The sequence below is a fragment of the Gobius niger genome (assembly GCF_951799975.1).
Source record: "Gobius niger genome assembly, chromosome: 9".
NCBI classification, from domain to species: Eukaryota; Metazoa; Chordata; class Actinopteri; order Gobiiformes; family Gobiidae; genus Gobius; species Gobius niger.
Window position 1 is genome coordinate 30,295,577 of NC_136860.1, and position 16,054 is coordinate 30,311,630.

The following is a 16,054-nucleotide window of genomic DNA, read 5'->3' on the forward strand; positions in this document are numbered from 1 at the left end:
AGCATCCCTGCTATAATCTGGCATATTTACAGTGCCCATGTGCAACTGCTCATTAATATGCATTGTCCCTATCAAATAAATTAAATTAAAAAAAACTTGTTACAGTCGGCATTCAAGAAGATCACTCAGAGTTAATAAAGTGCAGCTGATACAGAGATTATCCTTTCTCTTGTGGCAAATCAGAGGCCAGCAGTCGGTTCACGTCACATTAACATCAGTTCTTTGGCCCTGGGTTGAGCTCCGCCCCAAAACTTGCACCGGTTGACCCTGGTCTGACCGGTGGAAGCACTCAGGTAGACCTAGCACTGGGCTGGGTAGGAATTGGGATAACAGTTTCTCACTGTCGTTTTAGTTTAAGTATCTCACTATATTTGTGGAGACCTGTACTATCTGGGGATGGAAAGACTCAAAACTAACTCCAAACATGCCTAAACTTAACTTCACGTGTGCATAATATTACACTATCCCATCCGCAGTCCCTCTCTCTCTTCTGTCTGCGCCTCCTCCGCTCACAGACGGAGCACCCTGGAGTTCACCTCTGTCTAATTAACAGCTCAGTGTTTATATCACTGTCACAACAGTTTCCAGTTAACTCACTGCAACTGTGAACACACTCCTGAATTAGGCTTTCACACGTACCGCTGTCAGTCTATTCTGCACACGAGAAGAAAAAGTGAAGGCAAAGTCTAGATTTCACAGCATTGCCTTTAAAAATGGGCTTTTTTCCCCTCTATTGTCTAATGTAAGATGGTCCGACTGCCATCATGTGCATAGTTTTATTTGATGATGCAACCTTCCCGACTTATCCACGCTTGGGACTATAGCATCCTGCACATATGTTTCCTCCTAATACTATTAATGTGATGCTGGTTCTTGTGCTTAAACAGCTAAAACATTATTTTTACTATATCTTGCAACACATGATTTATGATACTTTTAATGAGTTACAATAGTTCGATAAAATTGACTCCGTAGGATTTTTTTCACACTCCTCCATCCTTGTTACTTCTGAGCTGTACATTTAACACATATTTTCACACAAGTCTAAGCCTGTAGTTGTCATGTATGCTCTCACACCTAAACTGACAGCCATATCTATTATAATACAGCATTGTTTTCACATTGCACCTAATCGTTGTTGACAGATATGTGTGTGTAAAATCATACTATTCGGCTGCGTCTTTCCTTTTGAGCATATATCGTCACTAGCTCAGTTAGTCATTAGTTCAAACAAGCAAAAGCTTAGTAAGGGCTATGCGATTCTTTGATGTGTTTACAGAAGCAAAACTAAAGAATAATAAATTAATGAAATAATCTCTTGCCCACTCCCCTCTGACTCCGCCGTTCTCTCTCTCTCTGTCTCGACTTCTTTGACCCTCCCATCTGCTGCTGTTTGCCAAAGTTTTCTACTCACTATTGAAACAAAGTTAGTACAATCAGCATGACAACTTACATTTATAAAAGAACAAATCTACTCTACTCCATCTGATCTTAGAGACCACTGTGATGGAAAGTAAAAGCACCATTCTGACCACTCATACAGTTGCTGGGTCACTACAAGGTCAAATACGCACAAATATCAGCATTTTATTTACATAAAAGGTTGCAAAATGCACCTTGAAGGTAATAATTGCAAATCTTTACTCACAGTAAATGCATTCATTTGTTGCCTTAAAGGGGCTAGATGCAAGTTCACCATTTTTTACTGTGTAACTGCACCTTCTATATTAAAGGGGGGGGGGGGGGGGGGGTATTATGCAAAATCGACTTTTTCAAGCTTTACATCATGTTATTATGTCATTCTCTCATTAAAAAACATGCCTGAAGTGTTGCCTTGGCACATTCATGTATTTTTGAGTAATCTGTAAAAACTCTGATGGCGGCCATTTTAGGGATAGGTTTGCCTGAGTCCTCCTAGGAACGCCCCCACCTCCTGGAGACGCCTCCGAGCTTTCGTGACCAGCTGAGTGACCCACCACTGCTCCTCAGCAGAACCGTGTTTGAAAGGGTCAGAGGTTCTTAAAGAGACAGAGGCCTATTTCAAGACATTCACTACAGCCATTTTGAGAGAGCAATTTTATACAAGGCAGTTATTCTAATTTACTGCAGTTACAGACCAACAGAAGAAGGTTTGGTCATCATTGTAGTGTGATATAGACTGGTGCTATGTGAGTGAAAAAAGCATAATACCCTCTTTAAGCTCGTGCATGACGGACCTGAAGTAACACGTTTTTGAGTGACAGTGCAGGATTTTAGAGGCAGTTGTGGTGAACAGGTCTGAGCTCATTCTACACATTAGGACATAGCCAATTGTACATGTTTTAGTGGTAGGGGAAAGCGGAGTACCCAATGGAAACCTACCCAGACACGGGGAGAACATGCACACTCCACACAGAAAGGCCCCGTCCAGGTGGGAATCGAACTCGGGACCTTCTAGCTGTGAAGCACGAGCACTAACCGCTGTACTACTGCGCTGCAAAATGTGACTATATTAACCCTGATACATGAGGCTTTGAAATTCCAAATGTAAGAAAGCCTTGCTTTTAGAATAGGCCTATCTTTGCCTGCCAGCCACTCCTCCTTTCTGTTTTGAAAAGAAGAACCGCCTCATTGCACAATTTTACCCACATCGGTCCAATCACGCACCAAGCGACAGAAGCCGTCACCCGTCACCGCATTCTTCCAAAACATTAAAGATGGCGGTGCGGCGACAGATACACTGTTTTCTTCTGCTCTTTCGTTTGTTTTAAATCATTTGGAAAATATTAAATCCCCGAAGAAAGAAACAGCGTTCGAAGCATTCCTCGTAAGAAAAGGACGTATTTGAAAAGGCTTCCTGCCGCTTGTTACTACAACGTATCTAGCGTTGCTCTAATTGGTTGATGCCATCTGTCAATCACGCCCACCGGGAAACCATTATGATCATGCTTGCTCACAGACTATATGTCTTTGAAATATCTATGAAAAAGCATGTAGTTTGGCAGGCCAGGCAAGGCCTATCTAGGTAATAATAAGTCAACATTTTTTTTCCTTCACTCTGCAGCTGTGATTCATTCATGTTTTTCTCTTTCAATTCCAGCTGTAAGATTGTGTGCCCTCTCCCACTTCCTTGTCTTTATTTCATTGACAGACAACATCCTCCTTTGTACCATATGCTCCCCACACTCTCGCCGACGTTTAAATCAACTAAAGCGCGGCAGCTGGTGACACATTCAAAACAAAACAACTTTATTGAGCAGTTCCTTCGCGGCGACGACGACTCCACCCCCATCCCATCCGTCAGGCCCTCGCAGCAAGTCTCTCTGAGCTCGCGTGTCATTTTCAAGCATGTTGCATTTGCCTCCGTGTCGGCAGCCCGGTGACCCCACAGTGGCACTACAGTGGGTCCCCATCTGTCAAATCCTCAGAGACGTGTGTGTTTGTGTGTGTAAGACGCACACTCATGTACAGAGAATTTGGCTCATTGAGTGATGGAGAGAAGCCAATTACGGGAAATATACATGTATTTTTTCTAAAGCGGCAAACAGGCGGATTAGCAACAGCTGTTTCAGATTTTAGCACAGAAAAATAAAATGATTTTCCAATTATTGTTTTGGAAATGATGCCCAATTTTTGACAGCTGTTTTCGTTTTATTATTTAAACTGATTATTAGTTTTGTTACAATGCTTTAGAGCAATACTAAGTAACTCTTGCCCCTAGAGGCCAAAAGCGCCACTGCAGGTGTCGCAGCATGTTTTTTACTCATTAATTGTCCGCGAGAGTAAATACTACGCTGATAGAAAAGACAAAGCGAGAGAGGGATATTGTACATCCAATTCCACAATGGAGATCATTTTTATCACTCAAACTTGGCAGTAAATACTGTTGCGCTAGCCCACAGTTAGCTTTACCCGTTAGCCTGTTAGCTTCTTCTTCGTGATTCCATTAGTGTGTATTAGGGCCTCCGGGTCAGAGCAGGGAAAACTGCAATTGTGGTTTTCTGGCCAGAGAAATAAAAGACACTCCCAATCATCCCTTTAACACTTGCCTTACCCCCAGAGGGACAACGAAAAGAATATATTAAAGTAACCAAGTTATTTAGTACTGCTTTAAAGGGCCTATCATGCAAAACAGTTATAATTGTTAATTGTTGTGTTAATTTGCATATGTTCCAGTAACCCTGCAAGTCTGTTTCCCTTTTCTGCACTAAAAACGCAAGCCCACACTCCGATTTATGTCATCCTGTTAGTGGTCCTTGTCTGCATGTAGCTAATGAAAGTTTAATTATTGCCTCTGTTTGTTGAAGCTTGAATTAGCTAATGGAAGTTTAATTATTGCTTTGTTTGTTAAAGCTTATGAATATTTTGTGTTGAGTGTAGGGTTGCTATCTAAAGATTATTTGTACGATTCATCAATTAATTGCTTATTAATTGATTATTTTTCCAAACTTTTTTACCACATAGAGCTAAAGTGGAGTTGCTTGAGGACGTGTTGATGGACTGAACTTAACCCCTTAACTCCCACCTGAACCGAGCACATTTTCTCCAGTTTGGCTTTACCCCCGTCCAAAAGCTTCTGGAAAAAAGGTGTGAAAATAGCGACAGAACTGAGACGAAAAACAATGATGAAGATGTGACAAAAAAAGTGAGAAAGCTTTGACAAAAAAGTGACCAAAAAATGACAAAAATGTGACAAAAAAATAACAAAAAAAAAGACAAAAAATGACAACAAAAAATGTGACAAAAATGTGACCAAAAAATAGTTGTACATTTTTATAATAAGTTTATAATAATTTCATAATAAGTTATAAAATGAGTTGAATACCCCCCAAAAAAAAGATGGGAAAAAATTTGATGATGTGAATTTAGATGACTTTTGTAGATCTTAGCTTTCAAATGAGATGTTACACTGGCCTACAGGATTTGGGTGAAGCTGAACTGGAGAAAATGCTCTCGGTTCAGGCGGGAGTTAAGAGGTTTTAAAGGGAATGTGTGTCGGAGGCTCTTAGTGCTAATTGTGCTTTCTGATTGGTAGAGACACATAGATATTTATACAATACAATCTTAAACGTATGAAAAAGCTGTACGTTAGAATTATCCCATAGATATCCTGCACACTGAACATGTACAGTGTCCTCAAAGTGCATATTTCTCTCTGTTTTGTTTTCATGTTCAGAGCTAACACGGTGGCAGCTTGGCGTCTCTGCTGGAGCTCAAAGGGGTATCGCGTCTCCGCCGTTTTTCTATCTGGTGTTTATTGAAGGTTTATCGGCCTCTTCATCTTATCGCTCGTCAGTCGCTGCACTGCTTTAAGCTCTCGGATTGTCGCACTTGTCAGATCTGAGGGTCAGGCGTCTGGGGATAAACACAGGTGTTGTCAAAGCTGGATGTGGCTTTTGCAAGATTTTCTTTATCAATTAGTTGGATCGCGCTGATTGCATGTAATCCTGTTTTAATAAGCTCACAGTTGCTAAGATTATTAGGGCTACGCAATTTTGGAAAAATGTCTGATTGTGATTCTTTTGCAAGGTTTGAAATTCATGTTTTGGTCGACAGTTTGTGTATTATAAAACATACTGGATGTAGTTTGATGGTTTGGGATTAAAGGGACTGTACAGAGCTGCAGTTACGCATAAGACCTGAGGTGCCAGTAGTGAGCAGAAAATGACAAACTTTAAGCATTGTTAGTTTGAATGTCAGCTTGAATACAACTACAAGTTAGGGCCAATTTTCAGAATATTGTGTTATGCTAATGTGCCCATTGTTCAAACTGCTCCCCTTATTATAGAGTTTATAAGGTTTATTGTATAAACTAGACTTTCTGACCTCGTGTTATGGAGATTTCTTGGCCTTTTTTATGCTGTGTGATGCTTATTTTTCTCAGGCTGATGATTCAGAGCTTGTAAAAAATATGGACAGAAATGAGGATAAAAATTCAACCCCAAAAAAGTGACAAAAGCACAACAAAAAAGCAGCAAAAACACGAAAAAAAAGTAGCAAAAACGTGATGAAAACTTGAGAAAAAGCATCTTTAAAGCAAGGAGAAAAAGCCATGAAGAAAGCAACAAAAACACATAACACCCCCCCCCGATGAAAAGAGACAAAAATGTGACATAAACACGGCAACAAAGCAAAAAAAAGTCACAATTATTAGCTTTCAAATGAGGTGTTACTCTGGTGTCTTGAGCTTGGTTAAAGTGATAGTTTGTAAGTTTGCAAAGTAAGGAGAGATAGAGTGAAATTTTGAAAATAAAGTTCACGAAAATGAGTAGCCCAGGAACAGAATTGTCAAAAGTAAACAACAAGCTCCTCCCCCTTCTCTCACGATTGAACCTGGCAGGCCGGTTCACAGGAAAGGCTCGTCTCATTGGTCAAAGTGGTATCCCGTGGGTTCTGATTAGTTTCTGAAATCAGCAAAGGGAGGGACTTTAGAAAAAAAATACAAATAAAGAGGGGGTATTATGCTTTTTTCACTCACATAGCATCAGTCTATATCACACTACAATGATGACAAAACCTTCTGTTGGTCTGTAAATGCAGTAAATTAGAATAACTGCCTTGTATGAAATTGCTCTCTCAAAATGGCTGTAGTGAATGTCTTGAAATAGGCCTCTGTCTCTTTAAGAACCTCGAAGCCTTTCAGACACGCCCCCTCCACACGCTGTCTGTGGCATCAGTGGGGAGGGGGTTCTGCTGAGGAGCAGTGGTTGGTTACTCGGCTGGTGACGAAAGCTCGGAGGCGTCTCTAGGAGGTGGGGGCGTTCCTAGGAGGACTCAGGCAAACCTATCCCTAAAATGGCCGCCATCAGAGTTTTTACAGATTACTCAAAAATACGTGAATGTGCCAAGGCAACACTTCAGGCATGTTTTTAATGAGGGAGTGACATATTAACATGATGTAAAGCTTGAAAAAGTAGATTTTGCTTAATACCCCCCCTTAATAATGCTCACATTACCTTAAATTTGAGACCAGGGCGGCCCAATTATACACAATCTATTAAGTTTATGAAATATTGAAACTTACAGATCACTTTTAAGGCGGGGGGTAAGAGGTTGAACTGTTGTTATTGTCTATGTTGCATAGTTTCTTGTTCCTCGGCACAACTTCATATTTTGCGCCAAATATCTGTATTTTACAATGAGAGAGAACAACAGTTTTACACCCGTCTTTGCTCGTAGCCCAACACTGTTGACGGGCTGCAAGGACTTTTCCTCAAGGTCACACAGGGATCAAGAACTCGAACACAATTACCGTCTGAGGAGGTTATGACTCCTGCTGTAATTCACTCATAATGGAGTTAGTTAACAGAACACTGGGCATCTCACACCTGACCCCGCAGCCTCTTCACATGAACCCTCGCCCCACAACATCTGCCGTCCCGTACATAGATGTAGATTATTCCAGTATGGGAAATCAGCAGTAAAAAACTCACAGACCGAAACAAATTCTGGAAAAATATCAATAATTTCATACTTGTAAAATCTTAAGATAACCCATTTGTGTATCTATGAAAAGCAGTGCATTTCCTCTATGCGTTTCTCCTAATGATGATAATTACTGTTGAGGGGTCTCCTTGGAAACCGCCATTAGAGCATTAGCACTAAGGTTTTCGGACTGCAGTGATTGGAGGATGGGGTTTTCATAATTCGCTCCATAATGCTGCCTTTTTTCCCCGTGAGAGCCCGCCTCGGCCATCTCTGCGTGTGTGTCATTACACCTGCCATAGCGCTTAAGGTCCTGTTGTGGAGGCTTGTAAATGGATCCTTGGACGGTCATTTCCACAGTGTGAGCCAAAGCACACGCATTTGTAGCACAGACAGATGCACTTAAAGACATGCAGGTTCTCAGCGGGGTTTTATCTCCAAATATGGCTCATTAAAAGAGCATCATGCTCAAAGCAGGTGTCTCACCCACACATTCTTCACTGCAACTTTCCTCCTAATTGTTTTAAGATTTCACATTCGACCATGACACTTCTATTATAGTGGTTTTATTAGAGTCTATGGTTAAGTCCAGGTTGAACACGTAGCTGTTTTTTTGCGGTGCCTTTGGCAATTGAAAGTCTTTTAGCAGATTTATTCAATACATTTGTTTTTATTGATTGATTATGACTTCCGTTTTTAAATTTGTATTGGTCCTTTATTGTATTTTGTGTGTTTATATTATGATTTTGTGTTATTTTTTTGAGGCCAATTGACATGAAGGGCCCGATCTTGTGCATCAAAATGGAGACGATAGCGTGACATTTTGCGCTCAGTAGGAGCACTTTGTGATCTTGCCACTCCAGACTTAGCGCATTTAAGTGGGTGGAGACACACACATTTTCCTCCAACCAGATCGACTCCGCGTCCAGGAGAGTGGGAGTGGGGGTGAACATGTGCTTTTGTTTTGCTTCGCGTTCACGCCAAGCGCGGGCCGATCCACGCCACAGCGGACGCTGTAGCTCTTTTTCTCTCGAGACGTGAACATCGTTTAGCTCACGATGGGGTAAATAAAGTTTTTAGTTTGACCTGTGAGAGCCTAAGGCTTTAGAAAGAACGCAAGACAGCGCAATGTAAACGAGGAAGTGAATGTCAGCCGTGTTTCCATCAGTGCAGTCACCTCCTCTTGTGACGCCCCCTCACAGGTGGCGGAGGCGGATGGCACATATAGCGCCGCCACTCGGAAAATAATTCGCCAAGAGCCTGCGCCGCCCTGTGCGCCGCCACAAGATCTGGCCCCATATCTGAAAGCTGATATTTCTGGGACTGAAAGTGATCGAGTCCTCCCATAACTTCCAAGACCTCAGGGGAACAGAGAAACATCACAATGAAAGTTGGTTAGCTACAAGTTTGACTAAAGTGAGCTACTTTCGCTAAATCTCAGTCAATGTGGACATGCTCCTCATTTTAAAGCACAGAACGTGGAGAATTCAATCGCTGAGTTAGTTTTAACTTCCACAATTCTACTTTTGATTGCGGCGCAAATTGCCGCGGCTAGCAACAATATGCTATTGCTAACGGCAGCATGCTAATGCTAATGGCATAATAAAAACTAAAATTGGTCTCAGCTGGAGTGGCCAAGTATTTATGTTTCTACAGGATTATATAGACCAGACCTATCCCTAAAATGGCTGCCATCAGAGTTTTTACAGATTACTCAAAAATACGTGAATGTGCCAAGGCAACACTTCAGGCATGTTTTTAATGAGGGAATGACATAATAACATTATGGAAAGCTTGAAAAGGTCGATTTTGCATAAACCCCCCCTTTAAGAAAAATCAGCCCAAAAAATCGGTCAAAAATATCGGCCGAGCATATTGGTATCGGCCTTAGAAAAACCTATGTTAGTTGACCTCTACTTTTGTGAACCCAGTGCTTTTTCAATATTCTTTCAAACTAAATAAATAAATGGATAAATAGATAAAGTTAAATGACATTTCAGGTTCCACCATTTAGAAGCAATTAACTTTTTTTTTTAACTAATTAATTGTCTTGGCCTAATCTTAAAGGGACTATACTGAGTTTAATAATGTTAATGTCCTAATGTGTAGAATGAGCTCAGACCTGTTCACCACAACTGCCTCTAAAATCCTGCACTGTCACTCAAAAAGGTGTTACTTCGGGTCCGAATTGCCGTCGTCATACACGAGCTTAATATAGAAGGTGCAGGTACGCGTAAGACCTGAGGTGGCAGTAGTGAGCATAAAATAACCAACTTCCATCTAGTCTCTTTAAACATTTGCAATTGCAGAGTTTGCAAAAATACCTTGTTGAATCCAGTCCTGACAAACTGTGCTCTGCCTAAGTCGGGATGAATGTGAACAGGTGCGGTCGGGGGTGCACTGGGTTTAAAGTGAAGAGAACAAATCAACATGTTGAAATGAAAATGCAGATGACTTGCTCCTACTTTCTCAGGAAGAGAAAAAATGAAATGAAAGACATTGGAGAATAATTGAATTAAAGAAATTGTTCATAGTTTTGATGTTTTTAAAAAAAAAAGACAAGAATGGGGTCAACATATTCAAGCTGAAAACCAGTGATTACCGCTTTTGAAATTAAAAAAAGTTACATTTTGCCGTTGCCGCTCGTAATCTGTAAAGCCTAATAACGCCGGAGTTGTTGGGAGTAATTATATGGCGAGAGTAGCTGGCTGCTGTTTTTGAAGTTGTTTGGAAGGTCATGGATTCTCCCTATCAGGTCCGGACAGTCTGGATGAGGCAGTGGGGAAAAGCAGTTTTATGCCGAGGAAGGGAGTTTGTGTTGGATTAGCTCCTGTTAAACCTACAATCCCCGCAGACAAACAGCGTCTAAACCTGACTCTGCTGACCCGCTCAGACTCGGATACACAAAATAAACACGCAAATACACACAAGTACACGGGGAGATGTTATGTTGTTTGGCTGTCATGTAGACTGGCATGAGATCGGAGAAAAATGTGGTATTTTATCACTTAGATTCGACAGTAATGGATACTAGTTTGCAGACCATCTCATTTCCAGAGAATGTGGTTTGAAATCACATTGAAATTTCATGGTTTCATCTATGACAGTGTTTTTTTTTTTCCCTGATGCCCCTCCTCTTATGTTATACAGACTGCCCCCAAATGTACAAATCAATACCAGAGAATCGCTACTTTTGGCACCGCAACCCGAACCTAAAAATCAATACCAATGGGAAAGCATCAGTACCTATTTGTTATAACAAAGAACAGGGGTAGGCAATGTCAGGCCCAGGGGCCAAAACCGGCCCTCCATCATTATCTTGGCATAAAATCTGGACCTCACTCAAACCCTTTAGCCTGTTCTCCAAACTGCAGCCCACTTGTAGCAGACATGGCTTCAGCACAAGGCAAGCTTCTAATACTAGTTTTACTTTGCCTCGGCCAAAATCTAATGCACTAAAAAGTACATTCATATACTGAGCCATCTTACACTGGAATATGCTGCCTCAGGAAATTAAGAGACACAAAAAAAGATCTTTCTTTTAAAATGAATCTAAAGAAATATGTAATCAGTCAAAAATAAAAAAATAAATAAATAAATAACCTGACTTAATGTTGCTTTGAGTATTGTAATGCACCTAACAGTGTTGTATACATTACCCTCTGACTGTGCAATGTCTTTAGAACGAGAATGGACCCCAGGAAGAGTAGTCTTTGCGTTGGTAAAGACTAATGGGGATCCTTAAATAAAGAAATAAAGAAATCATAGAACCTCTGGCCCTCAAGATGACTTTGAGGAACAGGATTACACAAATCAGAGATCAAATGCCTGTTAAAGTACTCCAGAAATGTGAAGAAGGCTGTCATTTCCTTTAAATTTCTTGAAGCAGAACACCCATTTAGGCCATAATATATTGTACATTGACATTTGTAGCAAGTCATGCTTTTCTTGGGCCTATTATTGGAGGATCCGGCCCTTGGTCTTTTGATGATGATGAAGAAAATCAGCCCTTTATCAAGCAAACTTGCCTACCCCGACATAGAATGTTACTTTATCTCTGTATGTCCTTGTGTGCGCTGTACAACATGACAATGGCATATGGGATTTAGCAGCTTTATAAATAACACTGATGCAAAAGGAAATTACAACAAACAAATGACTTTTTTTTTTAGCTGTGATAGAAATGTCTGGTATCTGTATTGTCAGCACCAGCTTCTGAATCCAGTGCCCAGTCCCAAAATGGCAGCCCCCACAGTGGCATAAAATCCTAAAAAATGTATCCAACCAGCATTTATCTTAGACAAATAGACAACAATTGGAGTGTTTTTGCTTCTCTAATCCTTTTTTAAACATGTGTGCAGTTTTGATATTTATAAATTGCACTAGAATATTTGCATGACCTGACCTTCTGATTAGACAAAGCCCATTATTGCTTTAGCAGTTTAGTACCACCGAATATAAATAACTGGAAACTGCTGTTGTATCTTTTGCTCAATGGGTTTGTTTCTGTATCAATCATGCCAATCATGGGTTGAATAACGATTAGAGAACCATGTCCCCTAAAGCTTGTATAAAAATATATATTTACTTAAAAGGAAATACATGGAAGTGAAACATCTTATGCCCGATACACATTCTCCCAACCTCAGAGAATATAAAATAGAGGCTCTTACCTGCTTTTTGCAGCCATCTTTATTGTTTACACATAGTCTAAACTACTCTCAGACCACTCTCGCTGCTGGAGTTGCGTTGATAGTAGCATATGTCTCTGTTCCTCTGCCATCTTTCTAATAGTAGCCTTTCTATGTAGCCTATCTCTTTGTCTGCTCGCTCCACTCTCCCCCTCTCTCATCCATACTGGCCACGACTGCTTACTGTGTCCCTCTCTTCAATTACCTTGGGGAAATGTGCAGGTCATTTTATTGATATTGCTGAGCTGAAAGAAGGGAAAAAGGTTTGGGAGAATAAAAGGGTCCAAATGGAGTATTTTTTTCTTTCCTTTTACTCCATTCTTTTCTGTACGTGGAAATAGGCGGCAGATGCAATTTTTCAGTATGAAAAATTTAGTTCAAGAACTGTTTCTTCTGATTGGTTCGTCTGAAATGGAGAAGCTTTTAGTGGAGCCTCTAGTATTGTGACCTTTATGTTTCCTGAGCCTTGGCTCTTTCGCTTTCTCACATTCACACCTTAGACTCAGGGGATAAAGGATTGATCAAACTCGGATTGAAATTCCAATTTGAATGGTACCAATTACTATATTCACTACCTATGTGGTCTTTTTGTGTATAAAAGTTATTTCCCTTCTGCTTTGAAATACTATAGGTTAAAGGGGCTAGATGCAAGTTCGTCATTTTATGCTCACTACTGCCACCTCAGGTCTTATGCGTAACTGCAGCTTCTATATTAAGCTCATGCAAGACGGCACTTCGGATATGGGACTTCTGTATAGTCCCTTTTAAGGCAGGGTTAATTTTGACAACACATTTTATTTTAGTTTTAGTCTTAGTCTTTTGACTAAAATGTAATTTAATTTTAGTCGAGATTTAGTAAAAAAAAACGTTTCAATTTTAGTCTAGTTTTAGTCGACTAAAATTAAGACTAATTTAGTCGACTTTGCATTTAGAATATTCATTATAATCATATTTAATCAAGGTCCTCGACTTCATGGAGCTGCTTCCACATGAGTAAAGCACAGACTTGTTCATTTGGCAGTGAATCTATATGATCTGAGGCTCTTTCACAGTGTCAATAGAAGTTTGGATGATTTTAGTCTCTCCTTTTCATTTTTATTTAGTCTTATTTTAGTCGACCAAAATATCTGGACATTTTAGTCATAGTTTTAGTCTCATGAAAAACTTTTCATTTAGTTTTAGTCCAATTTTAGTCGTCAAAAATATCTCTTTGACTAAAATTAAGACTAAATATTTTAGTCGACGAAATTAACACTGTTTTAAGGTTATTTATTTGTCACTATACAACAGTATACAACAACACAACAGTAAACTGCCAGCCCCCTAAAACGCCGGTACCATAATATTTGGTTTGGTTGCAGCACATAGGAGCTGTACCATTGTTTCTATAGGCTTCTGTGATGTCAAAAGAGCCAGTGTTGCTTTCATTTTACATCAAGATCTTGTATCGATGATGGGAGAGTCTGACCACTGAGCAAAGCCTTCTCTAGCATGCCCCAAAGACTCATATTTGGGGTTATCTAGACTCTGTGGCCAATCCATGTGTGAAAATGATGTCTCATGCTCCACTTTTTCACAATGTGAGCAAAATTAATCCTAGCATTGTCATCTAAGAAAAACATCAGTGTCATCAGGAAGGAAAAAAAAAGCGAAATTACCTGGTACATATGTCGACTTTTTTTGAGCAGCAGGCAATCTGAGCCTTCTCACTGTCCAGGAATATCCAATAAAGAACACTTCTTTATTGGTCAGAGCTTTCCACATCATTGCGTTAATTGTGCCTTCACCATTACGAAAGCCAATTTAAAATATCTATGTATTTATTTATGTATTTATCCTTTATTGAACAAGAAAAGTCCTGCTCAGATTCAGAATCTTTTCAGGGGAGTCCTCTCTTAAATGTCTAATTACCACATTCATCCAAAGTATAACAATTATAATAACAATATTTTTTAAAATATTTTTTGTCTTTAGAAAGAGGATTTGCCTCCTCGTCCCTTCTTTATCTCGGAAAGTGGGAAGGAGCAGCTGATGTTCGAGATCCCTCTGAACGACACGGGGTCGGCCGGACTCGGGGTCAGCCTCAAAGGAAACAAGTCCAGAGAGACCGGGGAGGACCTGGGCATCTTCGTCAAGTCCATCATACACGGAGGCGCCGCTTACAAGGTGACGTGACTGGAATCAGTATTTCTGTAGTTATTTATATGAAGTTGTTGAACTGGATGTGCTCATGAGGTGAGTGCACCTCATTAGTGGATTTCCAATGACAATTATACTATGGCCTGTAGCATGTAATGTTCAGATTATTTCGGATCAGATACATTTTGTGGGATAATAAATGTTTCAATAATATGAATAAAGAGAGGCGACAATTGTAGATTTGGAAGTTCTAATAACAGATTACATTTGATACGAGGTCCTGGATGTCACTAATTATACAGACATCTCATTTTCTGCAGGTATAGAATGTAATTTTGCCTGCTGCTATTTTAATGAAACACTAACAGGTCCGTGATGTTATCTGAAAATCACCAATTTACAAAAAAAAATACTGCTTATACACTTATACTTTATCTTTAGAGGTGGCCATATGAGAGGTTTTTATGTTTTACAAATTGCTGCTTAGTTTGATGGGATAATGTTGGGGTTAAGCATCAGAGTTAAACACAAGTGAAGTAGCAAATTTATGGAAAGAAAAGTTGGAAGGCAAATTTATGGGAATGGTTAGAACTGGGACTTGCTCATAGCCCTTATGTACAGTCTGGTTGCATAGGGACTATAATGGAATGATTATTTCTTATTATGTTACATATAGGAGTGGTAGGAGGCATTAAAAAGTCATTGAATGAATTGTGCCAAAATCAAGGCCTTAAACGTCATTAAAAAAGCATTGAATTCGATTCAAACTGACTGAATTTATTGTATAAGTTCAAAAATACAGAAAATATGGTCTAAAGCATATTCAATTTCAGTCCAATTCTCGTTCCTTCGTTTGATGAAATGTTGGCAAACCTTAAAGCAGAACTATGTAACTCATGCCCCCAGAGGCCATAAGCGCCACTGCAGGTGTCACAGCATGTTGTGTTTTTTTACTTATTGATTGTCTGTGAAAGTAAATACTACACTGACAGAAAAGACAAAGGGAGAGAGGGATATTGTACATCCAGTCAGACAATGGAAATATTTTTTTTCCACTCAAACTTGGCTGTAAATACTGTTTAAGTGGCGTTAGCCCACAATTAGCTTTGCCCGTTAGCCTGTTAGCTTCTTCTTCGTGATTCCATTAGTGTGTATTGGTGGCTCTGACCCGGAGGCATTTGTGGTTTTCTGGCCAGAGACACCAGGGGGAGATGAAAGACCCCCCAATCATCACATTAACACTTGTATTACCCCCAGAGGGACTACGAAAAGGATATATTAGGGTAAACAAGTTACTTAAAATGGCTTTAAAAAGTGAAATATGCGCTGATTTTTCTCTGCGTTTCTGGCATTAAAAAGTATCACATTTGACTTGCTTCTGCCTGTATAAACCCTGATAATAAAACATCACCAAAAACGTAAAATCAGGTAATGTTTGAAATTTATTTTTAAGCAAAATCTTAAACACAATTGTTGATTGTGTCAGTACATGGGCCGCCAAATCTGCCTTAATCTCTTCAATGCTTTGTAAATATGCTCCAGATGCCACCAGTGAAGCAAGAAAATCAAATGTATACTCACGTTTTCAGGGGCTCTAACCAAACAAATTCTCAACATGAAGCCGCCTTGAAAGTCTTTCAGAAATCACTGTCTCCTTCATTCATGCCTCCGACAGACACCTGCACTTACCCCACACCTGCGCCGCTCTTTTAGTGGACTTTTTGTAAACTGGGACACTGGGAAACATGTTTGTGTCTGACAGGCAGTGATTTAGAAAACAATGTCCAAACAATATTATTTTGAGAGTAACTTTTGACTGC

General features: G+C 39.9%; 1 protein-coding gene across 1 annotated transcript in view; it reads left to right on the top strand.

Annotated features, from left to right (window-relative positions):
- The window catches only part of LOC306967602 (partitioning defective 3 homolog B-like), a 388,088-nt gene that overhangs the window by 126,419 nt on the left and 245,615 nt on the right, over positions 1-16,054 (top strand). The window contains exon 12 of the mRNA XM_079562684.1: positions 14,070-14,261. Within this exon, the coding sequence (XP_079418810.1) occupies positions 14,070-14,261 (192 nt within the window). The remainder of the gene's footprint in view (positions 1-14,069; positions 14,262-16,054) is intronic.